The sequence below is a fragment of the Capronia coronata genome, assembly GCF_000585585.1.
Source record: "Capronia coronata CBS 617.96 chromosome Unknown acBCG-supercont1.4, whole genome shotgun sequence".
In the NCBI taxonomy this organism is placed as follows: Eukaryota; Fungi; Ascomycota; class Eurotiomycetes; order Chaetothyriales; family Herpotrichiellaceae; genus Capronia; species Capronia coronata.
The window spans coordinates 667576-688136 of NW_006912896.1; the positions used below are offsets into that span (position 1 = coordinate 667576).

The following is a 20561-nucleotide window of genomic DNA, read 5'->3' on the forward strand; positions in this document are numbered from 1 at the left end:
CAGACTTCGAAAACCATATCGCAGAATAACGACACGTTGGGCAGCATGCTGATCGTGTTTGACATTCTGGACCTCGTGGCAGCAAGTAGGATCAACAGTCTAGCTCACTGAATCCCTGGAGAAACGTGCAATGATCGACACTGCTATCGACCACTGACAAGCGAAGATAAATGAGAAGGCGCCGATCACAAAGGGGTAAATATCCATACTTCTAGCCGGTGGGCTGTGTGCTCTTCCATGAAGACAGCAACCAATGGCAATTGTGGCATACACGCCGGACAGAAGCAACGGTGTCGTGTCTGCAGGAGAAGCCGTCGCGGACAGAGTGTCTGGATCGAGGACCAAGCATTGGTGAGGTCCTTGAAATATATTCCAAAGGTCTCGAACATTCCCAGCCTCCATGTATCTAGTTTGTCAAAGGTTATCCTGCCCAGAGTAACCGTTTCAATGCACTTTCATTGGTGGCTTAAGGTATGTTACCGGGACACATGTCCCGTAGGTAGAGGGTTCAAGTGGCGAGCAACGACCCTTGATGGTGACTTCATCCAACGCGTCAATTGGTACCCACGCCAAACTCTGCATTGTAGGGTTCTTGAGAGTTTCTTAAGGGTAAAAAGGGGTCTCTGGGCGGGTGAAGTCAGTGGCTGCAGCAATGTCGGAGACGAGACCAGCCTTCCGCGCCGAAGCAATAGCCCCCTGGCCCTTCACAATTTGAATCCCAAGGTATATCCGGATTCGTTTGGCGATTATTGCAGAACAGCGGATAGATGTTGCGTATACCACTCCAAGCGTTTCGGATCCCGAGATTTGGTACATAATCACTGAAGCATGTCCAAACTTTTCAAATAACAGGCTGATGGTACAGTTGTATACTCTGCCGTGACGCATCCCTGAAGTCTCCGGTTAGTCTGGCCATGGAGTGTAGTCCTATCGGCTTAGCCATTGACCTCGTTCTGACAACCAACTGTGCACTACCAAAGCGCAAGCTATTTCAGCAAGTTTGCAGGACAGGAAACGGATGTTGATTGTCGTCCAGCAGGAAACTGTCGCGTGCTTAGATCCTTGCGCCCTCGTGCTGTGATCGGTGTCAAGCAGCACATGGTGACGAGGATCATTCACATGTTTTGTAGATCCATGGATATGTGGTGAAAACGTGTCTGCAACTCCTTGAGAGCGACCTTGAGTTGTACGTGGTGAGATATGCTCCGCAAACGGCGCCGGCTACGTCAAGCGGACACTTGCTTGGAATGTGAGAGGATGAAACTCCAGATCGGTGCATCATCGACCTCCCGAAAATGGCAACGGAGATGTTACATCAAAACGTGCCAATAGAGACAGGTGTGCCACTTTTGGTTGGCTGACGTTGGTGGACAGGCATTGGGACCAGGGGAAGGCCTGTAACTTGACCTGCCCTTCGCTTTTCCCATGGTGTGTTGCAGGTGGTTTACGCGATAGGCTGCGGCAGTGGTTTTGAATTCTTTGCAAGGTGACCAACAACAGTATTAAATCGACAAAGACCCTGGACTGGCAGGCAGAAAAAAGCATGGGGTTCTGAAGTATCAGTTCCCGTCCGGCTTCTTTTGCGGTCTCATCAATCTTGTGTCTGTCAAGGTCTGGAAGCGCCGACGTTGGCCGAGGCTCTTTCGGTATCTACTGTAAGAATTGGAAATGATATCGTGTCGGCGTGTTTGCAGTGATTGCCCTACAGCAACCGTAAGCGACCTAAGCAATGTTGTCACTACCGGAGAGCATGAGCTCCATCCGATGGTTCATGGTTCGGTGAGCACTTTCCCATAGGGTTGGGCCAGAAGGCTTGACTTGGTCCTGTTCGCTTGTTATTGAAATTAACCAGACGGGGCGATCTCCAGCAAGCTGGGAAGCCTCCGGTGCAAATCGAACACGCATTTGGTAAGGGCCTGGAGGATTTTAGGCGAGGATGGTCAAACCGGACCACTTACAAGAAGCCCTTTGACGCCACCGGGTGCACGCCGTCCCGCCGAGCTTCTGCTGTGGAGGTCGGCCTGGTCTGCAGGTTCACCGAACCGATCTTGGAACTTGAGGAAACCAAAGATTGCGGCTACCAGGGAAGCAGCTGAGATTGCGTGGTGTGGCTGCTCTCGCAGATGCACTCTGACGTGGTTAATTCTCCCGACCTGTGGGATCAGAGCAACCCAGTGCCTGAACAAGTCAAGCGGTTGGCCGGACGGCCCCGTTTAGGCAAGGGTGCTCCGTCTGCGTCCAGGGATACGTACACGGAATGCCCGTACGAAGCAAGCAAGAACTGGGACGCTGCATGTTTTCCACGAATTGAAGCGAAGTCAGCGTTGAAACCATCACAGTCGCGATGTCACAATAGTGGGAGGGCAGTCTTTCAAGCTCCCTTCCGGGTCTTCCAGTTGCCCACAGGTCATGCCTGTTGTGTCATTGTTTCAAGCATTTGCCCTGCTCATAATTGGTGCAAGCCTTCGGAGAATTTCCAAAGGATTGTGCTACCTGTGGGAGAGCTGGACCCTCGATTTCGCTGGAAACGGTCCGGCGATGCGAGGATCCTGCGTACTGCATTGAGACCATGCCGGTTGTGGGAATCTTTTCGTTGCTTCTATAGGCCGTCACAGTTGTCTAGTGTCATTTCAAGCCAGGACGCGCATCATGTGTCTTTGCTCGATGTTCAGAGGGTTCGGTCCCTGAGCATCTAATAGTAAGGTCGGAGCATTCGTGGGAATGGTTGAAGACAAGCTTGTTGCAACTGTGCGTCGTTGTGCTGATCGCATGCCACATTCAGCTGCCACAACTTTGGCAAAGCCATCCCTTGATGCAATGATCCAAATTCTGCCAACACGATCATGATTCGGGCCTTCGCGTCGACTTTTTCGGTGGCTGCCGTGACACCAAGGCCCCCCAAACCCAACAGGGTCACTGATCCTCCATGACAAGCTGGATAATGCGTGCAGCCCTTTCTCGTCCAATGCTGCGTATCTGTGGCACATGAGAGTCACTCGGCGTACAGTGGGTGCAGGAATGCAAGCAACGAATCGCAGATTCGATACTGGACTAAAGGGGTCTTTGATCGCTGTCGAAGGGCTGCAGAGTGGCCACGCGCCATACAGTTTCCACGCATTGAGAACTTGCCGAAGCAATACTAGGTAGCATGAACCTTCGGCCAAACAAAGTGTCTGCTGTGAAGGGCTTAATTACAGTGTCTTGCGATATAATGCATTGCTGGACTTGGAAATTGCTATAGGCGCCGATCGAGCAGCCAACGAATGTAAGGGGCGTCCGCCGTGTCTGTTTAGTTATGTTGAGATGATTTCACTAGCGGATGCCAGTGACAATAATGCACTGCTCGTTGTGTAAAACAGACCTGGCTCAGTACCAAGCTGTATCCGCACTTTTGTTTCATCGCCTTGCACACGCGAAGGGCCGTGGTAAGCAGTAAACGAACAGGGCGGCCTGGTATTGGAGTCCACCCAGAAGCAGCTCTAGAGCCCGAGCAACCGACTGCCCGGAGCGACAACTAGAAAGCCATAGATGTGCCCGCAAGGAGGACCGTGATGCTTTCTGCGGTTGACACATCACATCGTAACAGAACAGTCCAGGCACTGCTTGCACGGGCGTGGACACCGACAGAGGGCGAATTCAACTAGAAGCCGACGTTCCGTTTTTGGATTGAAAGAGAAAAGATCGACATCTTGGAGGCCACAGAGTTGTAATATGAGCTCGTGGCACTCGTGGCACCAGGGGTGCCATGAGTTTGCCATGCCACAGATGGATCACAGGTGGGTGCCATGTGACGGGCGTAGAAAACGTGCTTGCTTCCCGGGAGTGCCTTGTTGGCATGTCCGGAGGCTGGTGTCAGTGAGCCCAAAGGAGACAAGATAGGCATCAGAGGTGATGGCGTAGCATGCTTTGGGCCTGTGATAGGCGTGGAGATCGTCCCGTTCATCCCTCGGACGGGCATCATCAGCGACAGCAGAGGCGGAAGGCGAGTGCGCCTAACAAGCCCCTGGCTTGTGTAATAGAGCGTAAGCTGTGGCTCCAGCTCCAGCTCCAGCTGCCAGGCCAGCATGGCCGCATCATTCTAAGCCCCCGACGTGCCGTCAGTCGGGCTGGTCGATTATTTCAGGCCAGTCCATCAGCAAATTCCCCAGTGGGTATGGAACGTTGTTATTTTATTATTCAATTTTCCCCCCAAATACACGGAAACCGGTGCTGCGAGCCGAGGAGCGACTCGATGACAGGGTAGATGGGCCCGCACCACGAATCAAGCGTAACCGCGGAGGTTGATCTCTGTCCCTTGGGGGCTTGATCGTGCAATAGTTCGAGCACAGAGAGAGATCGCTAGACCGATGTCTATGGTAGGCAGCGCCCGCGGGAGAGCTGATGGTGTGCCTTTCGGTCTTCTCATATGTCCTTTCTTGATCATACTCCATCTCGGATGCGGCTGAAGGAGGAAGGTGGATTCATATGGTCATACTGTTTTGGGATGCCGTGAACCGAGAGCGTTCTCGATTGAGGGGCGGAGACGAAATGTTCTCGAAGCTGAGCTGGAAGGAACTAGGAAGAGGATGACCATGGTAAGAATGATGAGGGGTGGCAAAGGCTCGCTCATCTGCATGCCTTCCTGGGTACAGATACGGTAGTTACTTGTGTGCAGGGTGGTACGGAGATGGTGAAGCCTGAGGCAGAAGATCCAGACACCTAGGTCGGTATTGGAAAAGGCGCAGTTTGGCTGCAGTCAGCCACGACAGAATACTACGTACTTGCTTCTTTCAATTCTGGGCCTAGGGAAAAGTCGTCGTTGACTTGTCTATAGTACGCCTCACAGCAACGGACCGACTGACCGACTGACTTGTGACAGCCAGACTAGGAGAGTATCACCGTCATATCTTTCTTTGTTGGCTTTTGACCCTCTCGGTGTCTGTCGTGTTTGCTGGTCCCCTGAACCTTGCAATGCTGTGGTGTACCATGGACCTGCCACCGGGTGTCTTTCACTTTTGACCCTGCTTTTTGCCCAACTGACTTTTCGGTCGTCCTCTAGGCCCTTCTGGCGCGCGCGTGGGGTGTAGGTGTCGACCAGCATCCTGACGTTGCCAACTCCCCTGTTTACGCCTTTGGCATGGCTTAGCACTTCATGATGAGAGACTGGAGACTGGCAGAGAGCGCAGCATTCCCAACTAGGCTTAGGCGCTCTAGGTCTGCTTTGGGATAATTACAGTACCACGCTACTGTAAACGGCGTGTATGGATTTTGGCCTGACAGCGGTGGGATCTGACCCGCAGTATCAGCCTACCTCATGTACCTTAGGTACCTAACGTACCTAGCTTCGCCGTTTGTACGTGGGCCAGGTACCTTGGTACTTGCGGCCAAGTTCCAAGTTGGTATCTGCTGAGGTATGGCTTTGTGACGGAAATCCCAGCACGAAGCGCGCTGTATGGAGGGAGTTATGTCCTGCGCCGTAGTTGTAGATCGGGAACTTGAACTGCGCCTCTCATTTGCCTTACCAAGTACCACGTAACATAGTACGTACACTGCAATGTGCTGCAGCGTCTGTTATGCCGCGCCATCTTCTATCTTCCCTACAACATACCTTACCTCCTACACTCAACTACCTTGTATACCTCTCGTTCCGCTCTTTTTAGTGTTATTATCATTCAGTTTCCATGGTTATCACGGTTACTTCTCTTCGGTCATTTTGTGCCAGGTTCCAGGTGACGGGGACTGTGCCACTTCGTACTTTGATTTGCTCTTGGACCTCCATCGAGTCCATCCTCTCTCTACGCCTGCTACCTTCTAGCACTACTACTGCTGCCAGTCTGTCAACCACCTTACCTGACAAACCCTACCCTACCCTACCTACCCTACCCTACCATATCCACCCCCGGTCCTTGCTGCTCTCCTCTGTTGGCTCCGGTCCTGTCTCTCTCCGCGCCTCTCGCCGCAAAGCCTGTACCACCAGCCCACCTACCGCCGTCATCCGCAGGGACCGCCTCCACCCTCCTAGCGAAGGGCAACAACAATCCAGCTTCCCTCATTCCTCCATGAAACGTCCTTAAGGGACCCATCCGACCCCTACCTCTTCTTGGTCCACGCTTGACCTCTTTGTATCCCGGTCCACCTGGCTTGAGCAGCGCCTTCGTCGAAGACAATTCTGCCCTGGGTTGGTTGGTCTTCAGATCCTGGCCAAACGTTTCGCCCTGCCTCACATCCACCCCGATCCGGCTCAACATCAACGTAACCTTCCCCTCTAAACGAACCCGATCTGGTCTATAGGATTGCTTACAGGCTGTTGCCGGCTACCCTCGCCTGATCACCGTCTTGTCGCTCCGACAGGGTTCATCTCATCGACTGGAGATCTGGGAAACAGCCACAGTCCAGACCCTGGTTGTGCTAAACGCCCGGTCCTCGCTCCAAATCATAACTACCTGGCTCGTTCTCCATCGTGCAACACTCAGACCTTCTCTGGCCTGGAACTGTCAGAGACTAAACCATTACACCCTCGAACCCGGACGTCATTGACAGCATCCCTCAATTAACTCTGCTCGGACTCTTCAAAGGCTTCCTATATACAACGCTCAACCGAGCCCTGGTCGGTTCTGTTCTGGAGAGAGAAACCATCAAGCACAGGCATTTCTTCCGCGTGTTCTGCTACAGCATACCACTCCGTTGCTCCAATCGACCGCTGAACAACCGCCTCCATGTCATTAGCTCTGGCGCCCCCTAGCCTCATGCAGAACGACATCAAACCACCTCATGACTATTCTATCTACAACAAGTCCGTTCCTTCGAGATACTCTCCTCCCGAGTCTCCTCGCAATATATCCTCATTCTTCGAGGAGTCGAAGATGAACAACTCCCATCGAGGTTTGCCCCTACCTGCCGGTCTTGGTCTCCCTCCTCCAGATCGGGGTCACCCCTCGGCACCTGCCCCATTAGGCCACTTGCCTGCTCCGCCCTCGCAATGGGCGGGTCAGGATGACTCTATGCGGAGCTGGCTTCACGCAAAGGCCGAGGAAGATCGCCGGAAGCAAGAGGAGGAGAAGACTCGCCAGGAAACTCTGCGTCTCGACCAGAGACGCATTGAGCAGAGCATGTTGCGCGAATCTCTGCAGGGCGGCGTTCCTCCTCCCATGGTGCCTCTGATTTTTGCCGGTATTGGAGGCGGGAATCTTCCTGGTCACACCTTGGAATGGGCGCAGCAGTATTTGGCCACTCTCAGCATACAGAACCAACAACAGCAACAGCAGATTCAGGTTCAACAGCAGCAACTACAGCTACAGCAACAGCAACAGCAACAGTCGCCCCCCACCCAGCGAGACAGTCGGATGATCCCACCTGTTCCGTATGGAGGGCACCAGGTTCTGCAGGCACCACTGTCCACACAAACAGGACAACCCTCGAGTCAAGATCGCAGTTCGATATCCGGTCCGCCGCCACCACCTTCCACGCTTCCACGCTTGAATACTACAGAATTCGTCCCCAGTTCGGCGAGCCAGAGTAACCGGCAGGCCTTACCGCAGCCGCAAACAGCGTCGTCCGAACAGTCATCGGGACCGGGGTTGTTCTTTCACCACTGGACTCCTCCCAACCAATCTACCGGTGGAAACCATCCTCCGACGCCGTCCGGCAAAAGCAACCATGGCTCGCCGTTCTCCCAGAGCGCGGGCTCACATCTGCGATCAGAGTACCAGAATTCGCCCAAGAAGCGCAAAACAACCGGGGGGCAGGGAGTACCTGCGCCGCCCACGTCTCAACATTCTGACCCGTCACAACCCGCATCGTTTCGCTCGTCCCGTGAGCGAGAACCGTCCCCAGGGCATCGGGTCCGACCTTCACGTCATGCACGTCAGGACAGTGACCTGTCATCCCGCGAGCTGGACCTTGGCGGTCGCAATGTGGCTCGCCCAAGCAGTCGTCAACAACGCATGGACGAGCAGGGTGGACCGGGACCCGGTCCAAGAAGGCAATACACCGGCTCGTCCCCTGGTGGATCGAACGAGGACCATCCGTTTCGGTACGAGGCGTACAAATCTGAAACACGGTAGAGCAAACTGCTTGGTTCATTCGGAGATGAGTCTCGACCAGCTCGGCACTAAGGCCACACAGCCGAGTGGAATGGATTGGCCTTTTCCGCTCACGAGATTATTGGCGGAGCCCCGGCACACTGACACCACGGTTGACGAATATCTTTGCATGTGGAGGTCTACCTGGCAAAGATACTGCTTACAAATTTGCTTGACGGTTCTATGTCACCTTTGCGTTGGAATCTTTTTGGGGAGGAATTCTACAGGCACCTCTTTCCGACTTGGGGACGGTTGCGGGCCAACTTGGGACATGTCATGCCACGTCACCAACTTGGGTCTGTCTCGTCAAATGCTCGGGGATGTTTTGATTTCTTTTCGAGACTATTCACCATGGCGATGGTGCAATGTCGCTTACGACATGAATGGCAAGGCATTCGGCCGGAACAGAAGGCAACAATTTGGCAGGGAATGTAGAAGAGATTGCAGCAGTCCCAGCCTGCTCACGATGCCTCACGCTACAGTGGATAGGTTGGTCGGTGGAGGCAGCACCAGCGAGGGCGCTTTCTGAGTATTCGGGCTCCCGGTTTCCTGGCAGCCACAGTCAGTTGATATGTAGGTAGCTTAGGTTAGACCATTTTGAACATGACATGTGGATTACAATAAGCGAAAGTAGCCGAAGCTGCATCCACGGTTTCCGTTTCCAGACCATGGCCAACTTGGTTGCGGAAGTTGCGCCGGTGATGGAGGCCATTCTGAAACTTGAAGGACTGATGTCGTGGAGTGCGGTGGAAATTGGATCTTACGTTGCGACGACCCCAGGCACAAGCCACAGACACACAGACGCGGACACACAAGACACCGCGGTCCCCGGCAAACATGAAACATGACAGCCGCACTGGGACATCGTCTGTGGTCCGTTAACGTGGTGACAGGATTTCCGCATCTGATGCCAGTGCAGTGCAGTGCCTTGGAACTCATGGTCCGAGTGTCTTTGTTGATTGCGCCTCGGGCCGCTGCAATTTCTCAATGCTCGACGCCCACGCTTGGCTTTGGGGGGTGGACCCCATGGGCGCAATTCTCGGTTAACGATATACAGAGTACGTACCTAGAGCTAGGTACCTGGTGGGCAGGTCGCCCGTCGGGTACGGCTACCACCACATCCGAAATACCAGTACCAGAAGGTTCGAGATTGCTATGAACAATGTACACGTAACTTTCGTTGTTTAGGCTAAAAGATGCTCAAATCAAACAAAGCCCAAAAGCCTGAAACGCTGTGGGTTGAACAGATTGCGCACCGTGAGCATTTTTCCCTTCGCTACTACGGCTAGTAGTTGGTGGTACTAGTACTACTGTGTCGTAGGCTGAAACGTTCTCCAAACCGCCGGCGCAGGTTTCCACGTGACTGCGGTTCCAGTTCCGGTTTGCAGTACTTTTGATGCCAAGATCGACCTCGGAACTCCGGCCCAGGCTGCATGCCTTGTGAACCAATCAGATCGTTCTGCGCTTTTGCAGCTCCCACCGCAGTCCTCGAAATGCCACGCCAGTGGTCTCTACCTGCATCTATGGTAGTAGTATTCAATGATTGTATGTTGGAGCTGGAGTCCTCTACAGCACTCAACTGGCACCCATCACTGCAGGCCTGTCTCTTGCAATCTGTCTCACGGTCGGTGGGGAGACAAGCACTCATCCGTTTACCCCCCTTACGAAGCTGACACCGAGACCGAAACCCGACCTGGATACGGCGCTCAGTTGAAGTAGCAGGCAGACAGACGTCCCTCTCGTTCCAGTCTTCATGGTGTTTAATGCTTGGTATTACCAAAAGCCGGCCTACCTTGGCGACATTGTCGGAGACTCTCATTTAAGCTGCAGCACGGCCCCTTCTACGAGGCGGTGGAATGCCTTCTCGTGGACTCTGGAATGACCGACGGCAGGACGAGAAGTATATCAATGGCGGGTTTGACTTTGTGTGAAACCAAATCTGCCCATGCCTTGGCTGACAAGAACATACGAAGGAAGCTTGTGCCTACACTTCTCCAGATCTCGGAGCTCGGAGACGTCCTGCTCTTCCAGAAATGGTTCGATGGAGCATGGTATGGCTACGAGGCCGAGATCTCCCGCTTCAAACGAGTTCCTTTGCAGACCACGAGGCCTCAATCGCAAGCCTTGCTGTCGATATTTTGGTAAATAGCGCCAACAAATAACATTTCCAGAACCACATCGCATGCTCAAAATACCACTGCCACGGCATCCAATCCGTTGCGGTCTCCAGCGTCGACCGGATTCGTGTGCAATCGTGCACGATGTCTAAAACGGAGGTCATCATAGAGAGCTGTCAGCGTTTTGCAAAATGCCCAGGACGTCATGTCCTCACTCCCTACCAACTGCTAGCTCCACCATGCCTTTCGGAAACCCACCTCGAAGCGGCTGCTCGTTCTCCTTGACCTTCGCATCAGCATCTGAGGTGCATAGTAGGTTGATGGGGCTGCAAGGATGCCGTCAGACAAAACACATAAGGTACCCGAGCTCCCACTGGTGGGTCAGCGCCTATGGCTATGACTGCAATGTTCTTTTCCTAGCGGATCAAGACTTGCCTCGGAATACCTCTTATACCCAGCCGTGAAGTCTGCTCATTGGGCTGCGGAGAAACCTGGTCTCCATAACGTGCTTAGCCACTATCAGACATGCCACAGCGTGATCTTTAAGTCTGCCCCCTCTCTGGACGACTATCAGTGGGAGGACTCCTTCAACCTTCGGCTAGATCTTCTCGAATGTGTCTTCCTCGGGGACTTGGCGTGTCTTGTCAGAAAGCACGGAGTGGGCCTACAGTACTCATGGCGAAGGCCGGGATCGCCAATGCTGCCGCAGATCTCTGAGAAATATGGAATTCCAGCCAAATCCACCGAAGATCCTTCAGTGGGGACACGGAAATGTCTCCCAGTTGTTGGGACTCGTTCCGATAATTGCCTATTCTAGAGAAGATGGCCCTATCCCTGCAAGAAGCGCTTCGGAGCGGGACGACTCTAACCAATTCAACGATTCAAGATCAGCACAGAAGAACCATCCATTTGCAGGGTCGCTGCACTCTGTATGCTGGCTTTATGCGTTCAAGAAGAAAGAGGAGTCGTTTGGAGCACGGACCAGAAGCTCTGTTTTCTGTCATTCAGAGGTACGATTGGCCAACATTTCAGGTGATTGATCGATGACAATGCAGTCATTTTGGGCTATTCTATCAGGGCTAACAAGACTTCCACACATGTTCGACAAGCATTGAAGAAGAGCTACGTGGACTAGTGTAGGATTACTGATGCTGCTCCTGGCAAACCATAGATGTTTTTCCTCCAGCAGCCACGCAAAGCTGTCGAGCCCAGTCGATGTTAAGGGACCACGTCTCACAAGTGTCTGTCCATGGGAGACCTGCCGCACCATTGGTTCCAGATCAGAAGTCGAGTGCCTCTATGATGGAGCCAATGACCGGGCAACGATATGACCGACATAAGTGTCGAGCACTCTACCATGCCATCTCTCAGTGTCCCAGCACCGTCCACGGCCAGACCGAGGACGGAGGACGGCGGGGATATGCCTCGATGTCAAGTCAGACGGCAAGAACACGGACTACGCATCAAGAATTGCGAGACTGACAACCCCTGACCGGGAGCCACAGCACAGCTGCAAGACATCACAGCCAGATCTACGGAATAGATCGACATCTGCTTGTCAGCTAAGCTCCACCAACGGAGAGGCCAGCCACCCTGGCCTCCATAACTGGAGACTTCGCCCGGCCCCCATTCCGGTGAGTTTCCCTTCCTCTCTTGTGCCGTTGTCGACTCGTCCCTCCACGCATGATTACGGTGGGGCGTGGAAACAACAAGGCGAGAAATCTGCCTCAGAACGCGGTGCGCCCACAGCGAAGCCCCCTGAAGCGAGTCGTCAAAGCACGGTCCAACAGGCTGTTCTTGACCCGACAAGCCCCTTGGGAGCCGGTCCCTGGCCATGAACCTGGGTAAAAGCTCGGGCCTACGCTTCCCACACGAGCAACTGAACAAGATTGAACTCGAGGGCTACCAGCCTCCTTATGTTGATCACGATCGGAGCGTCTCACACAGACCACTTTGTTCAGCTATAAAGTGGTTGGCTCCCAGCGAGCTACGGGTTCTGAGAAAGTCTGTCCCAAAACATTGCCATCAATCGCAGTAAGTAAAGGGGCAGCCAGCTCCTTCGTCCGCAGAATATCTTTCTGCTCGAGCCTGGTTCTCGTTCCAAGCGTGAGCACGGCAATGGTTAGGAGTCAATGACAGAGTATGCCGGCTTAACGTACAGCCGGGAACAGGCCGCACGCAATGAAATTACGGTAAGGAACAGTCACTCTTACTCATACTTATAACGGTTTCGATAGTTTGAGTGCACACGTGCAGGTAAGCTGGCCGGGTATATGATGCTATACAGACTGGCAGAAAACAGCGCCCATTCCTACCAATCAACCCTGTGGACATAGAAGCAGGCCCAATTCTCAAGGGCAAACACCAGGGCCAGCGCGGAAGGCTGCAAATTTTGGCCGGATGGTATACTAACTCAAAAATGATTTGAGATATTCGACTGCCGCTTCAAGTAGGATAGGGTGGTAATTCTGTTCTTTTGCATGGTTGATGAGAGAGATCTGGAGATGGTCATTAGCAAACAGTGAAATGGAGATGTGTGTTGCAACGCGTCAGCCAGGAGTACTCACCGTATTGTCCAGGTCGCCTGTGAACCTCTCCCTTGCGAACTTCTTGAAGGCGGCATCCACACCGTCGGCGTCCTCAAATGCCAGTGGAATCACCGCGGAAAAGATGGCGCTCCCGCCAGCCGCACCAGCAATCATATTGTACCACTGCTTTCTCTGGTCCGCATGCATCAAGTCGAGAGCTTTGGCGAACTTGATTGTTTCGTAGGCTGAAATGAGGTGAACAATCGCATGGGCGGTGGCGACTTTCTTGATCAAGGCGTCTTGCTGCTCGGCGGCGACTGTGGGCTTGCCCCCACGTTCTACCACGAGATTCGATCGATCCGAGTCGAATCCCAGGTACCACTGAACGACACAGCTGTCGTCTGCAGCGGCGTGTGTCTTCATGACCTCCTTCAGAACATCGCTCGCTTTATTGAGCAACGGCAGTTCGACTCCCAATCTTGCCTCCTCGTCCTGAATGATGCCGACGTCCTTATTGATGATGGCAGTCGCCGATGCCAGTGGCGGACTGGTGCTTAAGATCCTGGGCCCGCGATTTTCGAACATCCAACTCCAGCCTGGACGCTGTTTACCTGCCGAATCTTTGGCCACGAGGAAGTCGTAGAATTTCTTGGTGTCCAAACCGTTGACGGCCGCCAAACCCATGATCTCCGACGCGGACGGGATGTGAATGCCCGCCATGACCTGGTTCAAGGCCTTGGCCGACTGACCGGCGCCGAGAGTGCCGGGGATGATGAACAGGGTTTTGCCTTTTGTGGTGAGGTTGTCAAGAACGACCTTTGCATCTGGTTGTTCCAAGTTCTTCGGGTCATCGGACGAGGCCATGATTGTCAAAGTGCCGTTGATCGACCTAGCCACTCCTCCGGAAACCGGGACATCGATCAGCTTGACGTCCGGCCGCTTGAACTCGTCCGTCAACCTGGAACGCACTGCCAGCGGTTGCGTCAGAGGGATCGTGGCGTGCACGATGACAGTGCAGTCCTTGGGCAAGGAATGTACAGCTCCATTCTTCTCGTCGAACAGGGCCGAATGCACATGGTGATGGTTCGCTACCATCAGACAGACCACCGCAACATCCTGGACCGCGTCCGCCGGGGATTTTGCGATGGTCGCCCTGGAACCGGGGATGTCGTTGCACGTCGACTGCCATCGGTCCAACGTCGGTCCGTAGATATCGTACCCACGCACTGGGAACCCGGTCTTTACCAGGTGAGTGGACATGGCGAAGCCCATGGCTCCTAGCCCGATGAAACCCACTTGGGGTAATGAATTTGACTTTGAATTTGGATCTGAAGAAGATGTTGCCGCCGCCATTGTGGAATAAATGTTCGTTCGATAACGGAAACGGAATTTGTGAAGCACAGATTGATGTCAGCTAGAGAATTGTAAGAGCCGTCCGACAAGAGGCGTGCTGCTCTATTCCTGTGCGGAGCGGATGGAAAGAGTGGCTTCACAGCTGATTCGGTTTTACCCTTCGTGAGATATAACCGGCGATGAGAATAGGAAGGACTCTTGAGAAGCACAGTAGGATATGGGAACAAACAAGTAACCTTTGCGTAAAGGACAATATCTCCCTTGTTTTCATTTCACTAGTTGTTTTGGCCTCAAGGTTGAATGTCGACCGAGCCGCCACCGGCTCCGAGTCGGCAGATACGCCGCGGTGAAGCCGGAGGAAATGCAGTGCAGTGTGGAGTGGAAGTTGGGGCAAAAGCTGTAACGGGCAGTCTTGAGAGGTTCCAGGTTGCCAGTGGTTGGTGTCGAGTGCACTGCAACGAAGCGAGTCGGACAATGGCCGGCGACGAGTCGGAACAACGCCGACGGCTCAAAGTGCCTCATCACGTGATGCGTCACATGCTTATCGTTATCACCACGTGGCGTGTCATATTCTTCGAATCTCGCCCAACTTCAACTTTGTCTCCAAGTTGGAAACCAAGTTCTACCTGACTTACCTACCTACCTACATATGTTGTGTGTTCGACCTTCAATCCTGGCAGTTCTCCCCTAGATCCTCTTTACTTACGTTACACCAGTCGCCTGCGTTCAGAGGTTTGTTGGATGCTGGGCTCCCATCGATCCATCACCATGCCGGACTTCTCACGCAATGCACTGGTACCGCTGGTGCAAGAAGACTAGTACAAACTGTCGAGGGCAGTCTGTGGAAGAATCACTTGAGGACGGGAACGGGCCACAAGATCTCTAGCACTGGCCAAGGGGATCTCCATCTTTGCGCGGACACGACAAGCTCTGAGAACGCGTGGAGATGTTCTGGCCGGGTGAAGAAAGCATAGCCAGGACAGGCCCTGGTCTTGCAAAGACTGCTATGCTATGATAGATATATACAAAGGCGATGTAGTTTCATTTCTCCTGCTTACGGATTGATTACTGCATGGCGGCGGATATGACTTGATCTCAGACTGGAGGTAAGGGGAAGGCTGAGCCTATATCTCTTCTCCGTGTACTTTGTACTGTTAGTATTAGTATTACTGAAGGTGTTCAATGAATACCTACCTAAGTAGTCTCTAGTAGTCGCTCTGTAGTGAAATGCCAATTCTGCTCTGTCATCTCTCTTCCTCTCTACCACTGGCAGGTGTCTTTCGCTCGATCACCAAATCCCTGCACTCTCAATCATGTCAGCAAGGGTCATCCTCGTCCATACTACGTCATACTCCTGTCGACTTCTGGTCAGCTTGTTGTCACAACTTGAACTGGGAAAGTCGATGACTTGTGCGCATACTGCCTGGCTCATGCGCATGCACCGCCTGCTATCCAGCCTGTGGGCATGGCAAAGCCACTCAGGACCAGACCTACTAGTAATGAACTTGACTCATCAGAGTCTAGGTACCCTGTGCTGCCAGAAGGACACCTACTGGTGACGTACCAGCCACACCCTCTCACACCCTTGTACCTTCAAGTTGGTCTTCTTGGGCTTCAAGCACTGCAAGTGAGTGCCACATGCAGTGGCCACGAGTCCCGTCATGGTTGTAGGGCCCCTCGATGTGTTCCCATGATGCCATCATCCATCACTGCATCATAGTACCTGCCACATCTTGCCAATGTGCCCGATATCCACGTCTTCTTACCACTTGTACTATGACAAATTCAACTTCATTGTCCATCACAGAGGTAAATAGTTGTTAGCATAGCCAGACCCTCTACCTGTCGTACCTTACTGAGCAGACTTCCCAACCGATTTCCCTTACAGTTCACTCCGAGTCGAACTACGAACGCTCCCCCTAGACTTTAACGACGCAAATCAAGAACAGATCCCTGTTTGCTCCCTGATCTCTACTCTTGACGCCTCTACTGTCCACTGCGCTGTCTTTGCGTCTCCTCCCTCTTCTGCACTGCCATTACCTGGCAGTTAACAAGTTCCGATCAATCTCTCACGCCAGCCATGGACGGCGCAAAGAATTGGTATAACAAGCAATACGAGACCTGGGTGCCGTGGGTCGAAGACAAAGTGCTTGGATGGTGGGGTGACAACAAGACCAGCTATGTTGCGAAAGGTATGTTTGTCTTTTCTTTCGATTCTTGACGGCTACAATGGTTCAATCATCAATGTACGGGATGGGATGTATGAACGGATGAAGATGTATGAATGGCCGAATATGGAGACGGGCATTGACACCACACCGCCACCGTCATCCGTCACCTGGGCCATTCCCTTCTTCACAGTCCTGAAAGTAATTATATTTGATGAACCCAAAGCTGACCTTGTCGTCTTCTCTTGTGGGGAGTAGACAAACTCGGCCAAACCAAAATCACTGGCGACAAGAACGTTGATGCGATCCAGGATGGCGTCAATGAAGGTGTCGGCGGCCAACTTGGCAAGGGCGGTCTGCTGGAAGGCGTGGGTAACTTGACTTCGAAAGAGGTCTTTACTCGATCGGAGAGGCAGGGAAAGAATGATAAGGGTGGGCTTATCTGATCTCACTATGCCGTCCTAGAAAGGAGGTGTCAGGTGCTGGAGTCGTCTCTCGCTAGATTGAGAGACACAGAGAGAGAGAGAGAGGAAAACACCATGAGTTACGAGCCATTGCAAAGTTCTGGTTGTTCGAGCACGACCCGATATGATCATTTGTTCAGGGATGGCTGGGATTACGAGTCGAAGACGAACTTACCTATGTTCATGACATGGGGTTTGAAAGGTCGCTCTTCATGCAATTGTCTTACACCTCCTCCTTATGCTCTCTCTCTTCCTCTCTCGTCCTCTCTCTTCGGGTCTGCTATTATTACGGTTTCCTCGCGGCCTTACCTACCTTAACGTTATGGCCTCAGACCAGTGAGGTCTCCCCAACTCAAGATGTACGTTATGCGATGCAAAATGTGATACTGAACGAAGACAAGACGTGACACTCTCTGCTCCTTCGTCTTTACTATTCTTCTTCTCCTCTACTTCATGTTCTTCCCTGTTGTCTTGTTACCTACCTACCTACCTACCAGCCCAGGGTCAAATCCAAATTCAATCCAACATTTCCCTCCCTTCGAAACGCAAAGCTTCTCTTCCCATCGGACGGGACTCATCTACAATCCCTTCTTCCACACTCCCACCATCGTTATCGCCCTCAACTCAACCATTCAAGTTTCTGTCCACCTCTGCACATATATATACCCGACGATGCCGTCATCTATGTCTCTGTCCCCCTCTTCCAAACCCTCCCAGCCCTCCTCATCCCTATCTTCATCGTGCGCACCAAGACCATACTTCTCAACCCCAGCCTTCGCCCTCCACGCCATCCCCATCTCCTATGCCCTAGCTTATCCGCCGCATATCTACCTCTTCACGAAACTCATGGCTTTGAGTCCCACAACCGCCACAACGGCAATCTATACCGCCTCCAACATGACCCCCAGGGCGAATCTGGAACGTCTGGGCCCGACACTACCCAAACAGACGGCCGATATGCTCTGGCGAGCAAGGAGGTGTCATTTGAATGCGTTGGAAGGATTTCCCCTGTTTGCGGCTGCCATGGTATGTATCTCTTCGTTTTTTCTCTTACCCTTTCTCTTTCAATTTTCTTTTGAGTCTTTCCATTCTCATTCTCTTGGATTGAGACCAAAATCAAGGACAGAATTCGACTCTAACCATTGTTCAACTTACTACGAACCTTCCAGATCGCAGGAATCTACACCAATCTCGACACCAAAGAGCTCAACGTCTGCGCGGGAGAATATCTCGTGGCGCGCGCGCCCTATACACTATACTGTACATGACCGTCCAGAGCGAGCGTGCCAGTTATCTCCGGTCCGCCGTGTATTTCTGGAGCGTGGGGATTCCGGTCTACGTGCTCTGGAAAGCTGGGTGGAAATTGGTCCGAGGATGGACTTTGAGGGGAGAGGAAGCGAAATAGAAACAGTAACAGTAACGGAAATAGGAACATGGCCACAGAGAGTCAAGAACTGAACTTGGACAGACTCTGGTCACGCAAGAGAAGGAGAAAAAGAGAAGGAGAAAGGTGCTGAAGGGCGGCTTGTATTCCTTACCTATAGTTACTCGTGGTTGAATGTCGTACCTCAAGTTCCGAGTCAGCCATGCCTTAGGCTTCGGGTCCTAATAAATATATTTTGTACTACGTTGTACTAGTATTATGCATACCATGTCTACCAAGGCACTGGCAATGGACATGGTCAATCCTCTGCTGCTTGTCCGAGTAAACACTGTCAAAGAACCAATTTGCATGTACTAGTATGCAGACGAGCCCTTCTGCACGTTAGGTAGCACGCCCCAATTCACGAAGCACTGTATACAGCGGAGAGCACCAACGGCAATTCGAACGAGAATGGAAGATCTGTTGTCTGCCTCAATTTGTTCAAATAGTATAGCCATTTTCGACTTTTCTAGGTCAGCCGGAGGGCAGGAAAGTAGCTGCTCCTCGACTTTCTCTCTACCAGTCCCAGTAGCACCACTTGGGGTTCCGATACAATCAAGATAACTAGAGGAGCCCCTGCTCCCTTCGTTAAAATGATCATCTGATACCGCCAGTGGGAGTATCCAATGTTCATATTCCACACGACCCATGACGGGGAGGAATCAAGATCTGATACCCTAGGTAATTCATTTATTCTTCTTTTCTTGACTGAGAGCAAGCGCTCCCTTTTTCGCCTTCAGTCTTTTCTCCTTTATGTAGCGCCAGCTACGCGCAAAGCCCGACGTGATGGGTCCCTTGATGGTCTGCATAAGACTGGGCCAGCGAATGGTCGATTCAATGACCTGCCGGACCTCTTCTCGTAGTCCACCACCCTCGGTGTCTTCGGCAATGCGTCGCTCAAAGGGGCCGCCCTGCCGTTTGCGGATCCGGTCCGGGTCTTCGTCTTTGGTCTGCTCGAGCATCTTCTGGAACTCGCCGCGCGGGATGTTGAATTTGGACTGGTACTCGAAATACAGTTTCTGGCGGAAGGCGCTGGGTAGGCGGCGGACCATGTGGCCTCGCGTGACGGGGTCCATGTTTTGAGCTAGCTTGGTATTGACCGTGGGATCTTCCAGCCAGTCGCGTCTGGAAGTGGCGGAATCGATGAAAGAGATGTTCGGCAGGTTCTCGATCAACGGCGCGTAGAGACGGCGGAAATTGGACAGCTGGTGTTTGACTATGTTGTTGACTTTGCCTGGATCGTCTCCGCCAATGCTCATCCGCGGATCTCCCATGTATGAGATGCCCGCGATGGTCGAGTAGAGCTGTTGTTCGGTGAATTCGGGCGGGAGAAGGAGAAGAGCTGTGCGCACGGCGGCAATCAGATTCACCTGGTTCGCCAATCGTACTGCCGGGTTGTCTCGCAAGATCTTGACGGGTTTTTGGAGCCGGCCGGCCAGATACAAAGTGTTCCACTCAGAAAGGTCTTTACACAGAGTGTCCAAGTTGACCACGCCATATTTGATCAGTGTACCGTTCACTGTGACGTACGGATTGAAGTATACCCCTGCACCAAAGGAATCTTGGATCTTGGAGACGGCGTATGATCCCAAAGACCCAACGGCCGAGTAATGATCCCGATGTTCTTGCAGGTTCAGAGAGTGCCAGTGCTGCGAGTATGAAACACCAAATATAAAGTCAATCATCTTCTGGTTGCCGTCCTGCACTTTGGCAATTGCTTCGGGCGGCGATGGATGGAGGTTCGAGTTCCCGTCCTCTTGCTTGGAGCTCTGAGGGAAGACGCCCGAACCGTACGCAAAGGCATATCTGATTGGCGCCCGGAATTTCCAGAGTATTTGTCGCAACGCTTCCTTGAACTCTTCATTTATAAGAATATGTTGATTGACCCCAAAATCTTTCCCGGGTAGCTCGGAGAACTTGGATATACTGAGGTCTGGGTTCTCCTCCCAGTCAGGGACGTGAAAAGTAGAAGTATCAGAGTTGGTAGAGCTGGAGGAGGAAGACTCTCGCTGGGACGAGTTGGCACTGTTCGAGGCAGAATTGGATTTGGAAAGGGAGGTTGAGCTGGAGGATTGGCTTGCTTTGGAACTGTCGAAGCCCGGAGGCGGTCCCGTATCCTCCCGTCTGCCCTCTTGTTCGGTACTGGCATAATGGCGAGCACCGTAAATGTAAGGCAGCCGTCTGGAGGCTACGAGCAAGGGTAAGCGCGTGTGCGTCCCGCAGAGGTCCTGAATCCCTCTTTTGCCCAAGACACTGGGCACAACTCGCATGGACATTTTGGAAGTGATCGGATGGTTGGCCTCGGGGTTGCGACCATCCTCGAGGTTGCTACTTGGTAAGGGACCAGCAGAGGATGTGTTGTTTGAGTGTTCCGAGGTTGTTTGCGGTTTGTTTCGTTGAGGAACACGTGTAGGCCGGAAGTCGCCCTTACGTCAGTGAGACACCCCA

The 20561-nt window shown here is 52.7% G+C and overlaps 5 protein-coding genes across 5 annotated transcripts; 3 read left to right on the forward strand and 2 right to left on the reverse strand.

The window, feature by feature from the left end:
• Positions 1-6695: 6695 nt before the first annotated feature.
• Positions 6696-8042, forward strand: A1O1_04809 (uncharacterized protein; the record flags this gene model as incomplete). The annotated part of the gene is made up of 1 exon (XM_007725698.1): positions 6696-8042. The coding sequence occupies one exon, from the start codon at positions 6696-6698 to the stop codon at positions 8040-8042; it is 1347 nt and encodes a 448-aa protein (XP_007723888.1).
• Positions 8043-12585: 4543 nt separating this feature from the next.
• Positions 12586-14058, reverse strand: A1O1_04810 (uncharacterized protein; the record flags this gene model as incomplete). The annotated part of the gene is made up of 2 exons (XM_007725699.1): positions 12586-12675; positions 12745-14058. The coding sequence occupies 2 exons, from the start codon at positions 14056-14058 to the stop codon at positions 12586-12588; spliced, it is 1404 nt and encodes a 467-aa protein (XP_007723889.1).
• A 2080-nt stretch (positions 14059-16138) lies between these two features.
• Positions 16139-16672, forward strand: A1O1_04811 (uncharacterized protein; the record flags this gene model as incomplete). The annotated part of the gene is made up of 2 exons (XM_007725700.1): positions 16139-16250; positions 16485-16672. 2 exons carry the CDS (start codon positions 16139-16141, stop codon positions 16670-16672), a joined length of 300 nt encoding a protein of 99 aa, XP_007723890.1.
• An 864-nt stretch (positions 16673-17536) lies between these two features.
• On the forward strand, positions 17537-17958 carry A1O1_04812 (uncharacterized protein; the record flags this gene model as incomplete). Its single annotated transcript, XM_007725701.1, has 2 exons — positions 17537-17716; positions 17860-17958. 2 exons carry the CDS (start codon positions 17537-17539, stop codon positions 17956-17958), a joined length of 279 nt encoding a protein of 92 aa, XP_007723891.1.
• Positions 17959-18799: 841 nt separating this feature from the next.
• Positions 18800-20389, reverse strand: A1O1_04813 (uncharacterized protein; the record flags this gene model as incomplete). Its single annotated transcript, XM_007725702.1, has 1 exon — positions 18800-20389. One exon carries the CDS (start codon positions 20387-20389, stop codon positions 18800-18802), a length of 1590 nt encoding a protein of 529 aa, XP_007723892.1.
• Between the last annotated feature and the right edge of the window lie 172 nt (positions 20390-20561).